The 8852-nt window shown below is 38.0% G+C and overlaps 1 protein-coding gene across 1 annotated transcript; it reads left to right on the plus strand.

The window, feature by feature from the left end:
* The first annotated feature begins 3276 nt into the window (after window positions 1-3276).
* LOC143633783 (uncharacterized) lies at window positions 3277-7848 on the plus strand. Its single transcript, XM_077102029.1, has 5 exons — window positions 3277-3451; window positions 3935-4162; window positions 4272-4405; window positions 7126-7294; window positions 7751-7848. The coding sequence occupies exons 1-5, from the start codon at window positions 3277-3279 to the stop codon at window positions 7846-7848; spliced, it is 804 nt and encodes a 267-aa protein (XP_076958144.1).
* Window positions 7849-8852: the final 1004 nt, after the last annotated feature.

Here is an 8852-nt window from a genome sequence, read left to right on the forward strand (position 1 = left end):
TTTTGATTTTGATTTTCTTTGCTTTTCGTTATGGTATAATGAATCACTAAATTTTTTGGTTTATTTCATTGATTCATATGTGTGCTTGGTTTGATTGATCTAGTTTTATTATTCCACATTATCTTTGGTGGTTATTCCATATTATAGGATTTTGTTAGGTCATATATTGTGTGTCTTTGACTAGTTGGTGATTGCATTCGAATAAGATCATATGAATAATATTTTTAGTCAAACAAATAAAAGTGTTGCTAAACATAAAATTTGTAAGGTGATAGGTAATCTGATAGGTCTTTGTTTATTGAGATTGCTATATTTAGTTCTTCGTAAGGGGTTCGTTTTGGTTTGATTAATTAACTTTTTCTATCTAGTCAAACATGGTTTATTAAAGTACTTTTGATTTACGCGTCGTAAGGTAGGATTTCATTATAAAGGTACTCGTTCATAATTAATTAAATAACCATAAGGAAGTTTAATATATAAACTGGTGTGTCTTAAAACATGTTAGAAACCCATAGGTGTCTTCTTGAGAAGGGTCATGGGTCTTGTTCGGGTTTTCTTTTTAAGTGTCTATTTTATGATCCCAGTTCCATAACTAGTATTTTCCAAATTAATTGATAACTTAGGGGATTCAAGTCTAGGTGGTTTTTCATCATCATCATCATCATCATCATCATCATCATCATCATCATCCGAGTCTGTCAAATTTAATTGTCTTGTGTTTTGCTACTTTTCTTTTCTAAATTAGTTAATTTATTAGTTTAATATCAGTAACTCAAAACCCCCCTTTAAAAAATATAAAAATAAATAGTCGTGTCAGTTTGTCGAGTCTAACTAGTTAATTTACATAATTTAAAGAGTCTTGTGGGTTTGATATCTGGACATACTTAGTTTTACTAGAGTCGATTGGTTTACTTGCCGGTCAATAGTTTAGTCGAGTTTAAAGAGTCTAGAGTATTACTTAGTGTCTAGATTAGTGTAATTTAGTTAATAAGTTATTTGACTACTTTTAGCACCTCAAGATTTTGGCAACGCTGCCGGGGACTCTTGGCGACTGCGTTATTAGCTTCGATTAGACTTACTATTGGTCATAAGGTAACATGTGAGGTGTGTGCAGGGGTGGTCATGGTATTATGGAGTGTCCGTTGATTAATCAAGAGGTTGATTTTGTGGCTGGTCAGAACAGGTTCTAAAACGCTTATAACAGTAACAATATTTCAAATTAGAACAACTACAAGAACTCGAATCAAGGAAATTAAAATTGGCGCCCTTCTGGCGCACCACCTGGGTTGCAAGCTACTTATAAGGGGCAAGGTCCGTATAATAATGGGGATTCTAATGGTCATAGTTTGAGTAATGGGCAAGATATGAGTGGTGGTTTGGGATGATTGGAAGAGATGATGCAGCAGATTCTTGCTAGAGATCAAGTCAACCAAAATACTTTTGCCGAACATGATCTACTTTTGAAGAATCATCACACTTGACCTTCAAAGGTCTGTTGGTGATATTGCTCAGCGTTTAGATGAGAGACTTTTGGGACAGTTTTCAAGTACTACTCAACCGAATCCGGCCACTCATTTGAAAGAATTTACTACTCGTAGCGGAAGGGTTTTGGGTCCCGAGGTAGTCAGAGATAAAGTTGAAGTTGAAGATGAAGAGGTGGAGCATGAAGAAATAGAGATGGAGGTTCCCGGTAATATGCAAGGCAACACACCATTTATTGAACCACATGTAGAAAGAAATATCGAAAAGAAGTCGGTTGAAGTTCGGCCATAGCATGTCATTGATCACGCTTATGTCTCGTATCCCGCTCGCCTTAAGCATCAAAAGTATACAATGGAGTACGGGCATTTTCTTGATATGTTCAGACAGTTGAAACTTAACCTCCCATTCAATGAAGCCCTCCAACATATTCCTCTAAACCGGGATTTTTCGGCGGTTGTGTTGAGTCGGGTACCGGAAAAGTTGTCGGATCCGGGAGTGTTTATTAATCCATGTTTGTTTTGTATTGACATGATGAGTCAAAAGTTGGCGGATTTGGGGGCAAGTATCAATCTCATGCCATATTCTTTGTATGAAAATTTGGAATTAAGCGAGCTTAAACTGAATCACATGTCTTTGTCATTGGCGCTCGGTTAAGTACCCACGGAGTACCATTGAAAATTTGCTAGTAAAAGTTGACAAGTTTGTTTTTCTTGTGGATTTTGTGGTGCTTGATATGGAGGCCGACGAGTGGGTTCCTATTATTATTGGTCGTCCGGTTTTGCGTACCGCGAAGGAACTTATTTATGTGATGACGGAAGGATCACGCTTCGGGTTGCTGATGAGAATGTTACATATGATGTTGCTAGGTCGATGAAGCATTCTGGTGACCAAGATGATTTTAGTGAACCATGCCATTCCGTTTATTTCTTAACTCTTTTATTTCAGGTTTTGACACGTGTCTTGACTACATTTGTGGAGCCGATCTTGTTGGAGTTTGTACTGATGAAGAGTTGAAGGAAGAAGTGTTAGAAGAAAGTTCTTGCTTGGCCGAGATAATGGAGTTAGTGAAGTTATTTGTGAGAAAGATGCTGAAAAACACGCTCCGTTAAGTATTAAAAGTTCTCCCATCTCATTTGGAGTATGCTTATCTTGAAGAGGGTTCAAATTTTCCCGTCAATGTGTCTTCCAAGTTGACGGAGGAAGATAAGATGAAGTTGTTAAAGGTATTGAAGTTGTATAAAGGGGCAATTGCATGGAGACTTTTGATATTCAAGGTATTAGCCCCGCTTATTGTACCCACCAAATTTTGATGGAAGATGAATACAAACCAGTGGTCCAACCCAAAGGCGTCTTAACTCGAACATTCAAATATTTGTCAAGAAAGAGGTTTTAAAGTTGATGGATGCCGAAATGATTTATAAGATATCAAATTCTCCATGGGTGAGTCATACCCAAGTTGTTGTGAAGAAAGGGGGTATGACAGTTGTTATGAATGAGAAGAATAAGCTTATCCCTTCATGTACGATTACTAGTTGGTGTGTGTGCATTGACTACCATAGATTGAACGATGTCACACGGAAGGATCATTTTCCGTTGTCGTTCATTGATCAAATGTTGGAGCGTCTAGCAGATCAACAATTTTATTGTTTTCTTGATGATTTTTCAGGTTATTTTTCAGATTCCGTTTGCCCCAGAAGATCAAGAGAGAAGACGACTTTTACATGTTCTTATGGCATGTTTTGCGTACCGACGCATGCCATTTGGGTTTTGTAATGCTCCAGCCACTTTTAAGCGATGTATGGTGGCCATTTTTCAGGATATGGTAGAGACGTCCATGGTAATTCTTTTCATCAGTATTTGGAGAATCTAGAAAAGATATGTATTGAAACAAAGTTGATGCTGAATTGGGAGAAGTATCACTTTATGGTGACGGAAGGGATCGTGTTGGGTCATAAGATTTCAAGAGACGGTATAGAGGTGGATCGGGTGAAGATTGATACGATTAGTAGACTTCCTCCACCGACAAGTGTCAAGGATATAAGGAGTTTTCTTGGTCATGCTGATTTTTATCGGCGGTTCATTAAAGACTTTTCCAAGATTACGCGCCCCATGACCCGATTCTTTGAGAAAGATGTCCTGTTTTTTTTATGATGAATGTTTGAAGGTGTTTAAATTTTTTAAAGAGAAACTCGTGAGTGCTCCCATTCTTGTTTCACCCGATTGGAGCTTTCCTTTTGAGCTCATGTGCGATGCTAGCGATTATGCAGTCGGGGAGGTTTTGGGGCAAAGGCGAAAGAAACATTTTCATCCGATTTATTATGCAAGCAAGACGTAAAATGCCCAAGAGAATTAAACCCCCACCGAGAAAGAACTTTTAGCCATTGTTTTCGAATTTGACAAGTTTTGGTCCTATCTTGTGCTTTCGAAGACCACCGTTTTACCGATCATTCAGCTTTGCGTTTTCTCTTTCAAAGGAAAGACGCGAAGCCTCATCTTATACGGTGGATTGTTCTACTTTTCAAGTTTGACATAGAAATCAAAGACAAGAAGGGGGCAGAGAATGTAGCGGCTGATCATCTTTCCCGTTTAGAAGATCCGAAGAGAGAAAAGATTTGTGAAGAAGAAATTAGAGACATATTTCCTTATGAGTCGATTGATTTTATTGCGGTCGAAAAGCAAGGTATGCCATGTTTCACTGATTTTGCAAATTATTTTTCTAATGGTGTTATGTTGAAGGGGATGACTACACAACAAAATAAGATGTTTTTTTCGAGATGTTACTACGTTAGTTTGGGATGATCCGTTTTTGTTCAAGATTGATGGTGATTGGATTCTTAGAAGGTGTGTGACTAAAGAAGAAGGGTTGGACATTCTCAAGAATGTTCATGAGGTCATCATGGTGGGCATGCCACAGCTCAAAAGTGTAAGGCCCCGGTCCCGGTACCCTACATTGGCGTTGGATTTACTCATAAACACAATTTTAAATATAAGAGTTAGTTAAAAACTTTTTGTTGACTAAAAAGTCAACCACTCAATACAAAACATTCAAATCTTATCTTTAAACATAACATAAAGAATAGTATTAAAACATCATGAAAATTATTCTTCAGATCATTCCATGTGTCTTTGTTCAACCTAGCTTCTTTAGCCTATTTACCTGTGTGCATACTAAAAGTCAGCTACGCTTAGTGAGTTCTAGTTAATCAAGCAACATACATTTCATTCACATAGTTCATACATACAGGCTTTACCTTCTTTTATACATACGTAAGTACATATCTTCATTCTCACCTTCTTACTGTAACATTCGGCCCCTCGCACCACCAATATTGTCCACTCTGCCCACGAAGAGCTCACAGATTTGTTTTTGGTTGCCCAGATGGAGACTTCCCAGGAGGTCACCCATCCTAGTACTACTTCCATCTAAGCACGCTTAACCGTGGAGTTTTCCTGTGCTCCACAGCCAACTAAGCCCAAAACGCGTTGGTGATTGAAGAGGCAGGATATTTACATATGAACCAAGGATCTCTATTGTCCACGGACGATGTGGGATTTGCCTAAGAGTGGAATGATGTTATGTTTGCCAAAGGTGCTACAAACAACCCCCCTTTGGACTCATCGTCCTCGATGAGGCGTGTCCCATCATCCCGAACGGCATAAGAGTGGATCTGATACCACCTGTAACATCCGGCCCCTCGCACCACCAATATTGTCCACTCTGCCCATGAAGAGCTTACGGATTTGTTTTTGGTTGCCCAGATGGAGACTTCCCAGGAGGTCACCCATCCTAGTACTACTTCCATCTAAGCACGCTTAACCATGGAGTTTTCATGTGCTCCACACCCAACTAAGCCCAAAACGCGTTGGTGATTGAAGTGGTAGGACATTTACTTATGAACCAAGGATCTCTCTTGTCCACGACCGATGTGAGATTTGCCTAAGAGTGGGAGGATGTTGTGTTTGCCAAGGGTGTTACACTTACTTTTCTTCTTTCGTACTTTCATATTTTATCTTACTTTACATATATAATTATACATTTTAAAGTGTCTTTCGTCCTATAACCTCTCAGATATTATAAGGGTTAGGTCCTCCTTTTCCTTTAAGATATTATGAGGGTCTGGTCCCTATCCTCTCAGATATTATAACAGCCTGGTCTCTCCTTTCTATTTACCCATACCGTCATACATATATTTCTTCATACAATTTTATACATACCCTTCTATATCATTCATACATACTATATAAAACATTCACATAACATACACTTACCACTAAAGTTAAGTTTATTAACTAATCACATCGAGTATGCACACAAACCCGAAAACATAACAATGAAATGGGGGCTAGAAACTCATCTGTAAACGAATCCTTTCTGAATTTACGGTATTGCCTTTCTTGAGCTGCGCACGGCTAACTGTGTATCAGTTAACAAGCAACGCTTAACTACTCCTAATTATATCATATTTCTAAGTCATTTCCCGTTTTAAACGTAACCTTTCCTTATTAATTGATTCTTGTTCTTAGCGTATATACCGTTACAAGTCCATATTTTTTCTCACATACGTATACGTCATACATACATATATTTCATACATGCATATACGTTATATATATATACATATGGCACATATACATATACGCCTTACATATGCCGCCATATACATATATGGACACACATATACACTTATAAGGCTTATACAGGCATACATATATGCATATACACCTATACGGACATACATATACACATATACACTTACACGAACATACATATATGCATATACACTTATACGCTAATCATACTTATACAACGTATATACTTTTATGCCCTATATATTATGTTCAACTTTCTACTTCGCGTTTTTAAGGTTTTTCTTCGATTCCGACGCCTTCAGCCGCTGTTAACCACCATGGTTGGCCGGAGTTTGACCGTTTATGACCCAGGTAGCTTCCGGGTGTCAAGATATGAGATTAGGTGACCCTTAAGCTCGTTTTTGGTTGAATAAACACCCGAATAAATCTAGATCTAGATTCAAATGACTCATTCGGCATTCCAGGGTTGCGGTGTCGGGTTCTAAATTGTTGGGTCAACTGAAATAAATTATTTCTTACATTCGGTTGGTATTGGATTGTTGAATAGAATAGTGTAGATAGTGTTTAGCTTGAGTGTGTGTTTTTGATGGTGGAGGCTAAGGTGTAGAATGATGGAGATGAAAAGGATTTAGGGTTTAAGGGGTATTTATACTCCCTAAGCTCATGGACCTTAGGCCCATCTTCTTCTTAAGTCCATAATTAATTCTTTATATCTAGCCCACCATCCTTTTATCTTTATTATTATATTATTATTATTCTACTAACCCAAATTAATTCTTCTGGCGCAATTAATATTTTAATATTAGTCGTGAAAATCTCGAGATGTTACAAAAAGGTATTCGCTTGTGGTTTTTATTGGCCGACGGTTGTAATGCTATGGAATTTTTGAAGATGTGTGTTGCTTGCCAACGCACCAGTAATATTTCATCTAAGAATGAGATGCCCCAAAAACTCTTGAAATTTTTTTATGTTTGGGGCATCAGCTTTATGAGGTTGTTTCCTATTTCCGGTGGTCATATGTATATTCTAGTGGCGATCGTTAATGTTTCTTAGTGGGTAGAATCCCAACCATTTGCCGATAATGATGCTCGAGTTGTTATGAAGTTTCTCAAGAAGTTGTTTACTGGTTTCGAAAATACGAGAGCTATTATTAGTGCTCGGGGCACTCATTTTTGTAACACCGTCATAGAGAAAGCATTGGCTCATTATAGAGTCACTCAGCGTACCTCTACCGCTTACCATCCTCAAACGAACGGTCAAGTCGTGAATGCAAATAGAGGGGTGAAGAGAAATTTGGAGATGACGGTGGGGATAAGTCGAAAAGATTGGTCAGAAAATTTCGATGACGCATTATGGGCATTCCGAACCACATATAAGACACTGTAGGGTACTACACCGTTTACGCTCGTGTACGGAAAATCTTGACATCTTCCCGTTGAGTTGTAGCACCGGGCATTTTGGGGCTTGAAGACTGTTAATCTTGATCTCACCGTGGCTTCAAGAAAGAGGTATTTTCACATTCACAAGTTGGAGGAACTCTAGGAAGCAACATATTCTTGATCATTGAATATTAAAGAAAATATGAAAGTTTTGCATGATCGATAGTTTAAGGGAGGTAAAGAGTTTAAGAAAGGTGATAAAGTATTATTATTTAACTCTGGTTTGATGTTGTTTGCAGGTAAGTTAATATCAAAGTGGATGGGGCCGTATTTGGTGAAAGAAGTTTTCTCGTATGGAGTGGTGGAGCTAGCGAATCCGGACAATGGAACTTCTTAGAAGGTGAATGGCTATCGTTTAAAGCACTATCTTGGAGGGCCAGAGGACTGAATCCCAGGTAGAGTAAATTCCCCTCGATCCATTGATTAATCAACAAAGGAGTTCTTGAGTGAAAACTCAAGTGTAGTGTTTGTATATTTTATTATATTTTAACTTTTATTTGCGTTTTTTGTTTTATTTGAGTCACTAGCAATAGTTATCGTAGTTTTGTTTGTGTCTTTAAGTCGTTTAAGGAATCATTACCATCATGGAGAGAGGAATTTACGAGAATTTGGGTTTTCCAGGTAAGTTTTGCACTTAAAAATGACATAAAATGGGTATAGGAACTCTGGGTAGTTTTTTATAAATTTTTCCAAAGAATATAGGCTTCCAAATTTCGAAACTTTCTGGAAAAATTGGCTCGTTGCTCTACGCGACGAGGCCTAGAACATAACCACGTAGCACGGCCAAAAATTCACCCAGCCAGGCACGCCACGTAGCGCAACCAGGGCAACACTCCTTGTCGCGCGGCGCGACCAAGCCCCATATACCAGATTTTGTTTTCAACTTTATACCATATTATACATACTTTTCCTATATTTTTCAAATTTCCCTTTCTCCTTCACCCAAAACCCACGAACCCTAACCCCCTTTTTCACCAAATCCACTAGTTTTACACCTCATTTCTCCAAATTAAATCATTAATTCATCATAATATCATCACATTATCATAACCCACCATTAGTTTTCACTCATTTATCATTACACATGTCACAAGTATCACTTTCACTTACATAATCTTTGCATCTTTCTTCCTTATCTACTCAACTTTCACATATGATTTCTTGTACTTCATTTTGTATTTTTAGTGTTCGTTTTGTTCTGATTTTAAAGTAATTGTTCTAGTTGGTTGTCGATTTTTGTTAAGGTTCCTAGTTGGAAGTGTTGGTTCATGGTTGCGGGTTGGTTTACTAGGGATATTATTTCAGTTTGTAGGGTACGGGTGAAATGGTTGGTAATTTTTG

This window comes from Bidens hawaiensis, unplaced genomic scaffold (assembly GCF_021521415.1).
Source record: "Bidens hawaiensis isolate Kalapana, Puna unplaced genomic scaffold, B.hawaiensis_p1.1 tig00006906_1, whole genome shotgun sequence".
NCBI lineage: Eukaryota > Viridiplantae > Streptophyta > Magnoliopsida > Asterales > Asteraceae > Bidens > Bidens hawaiensis.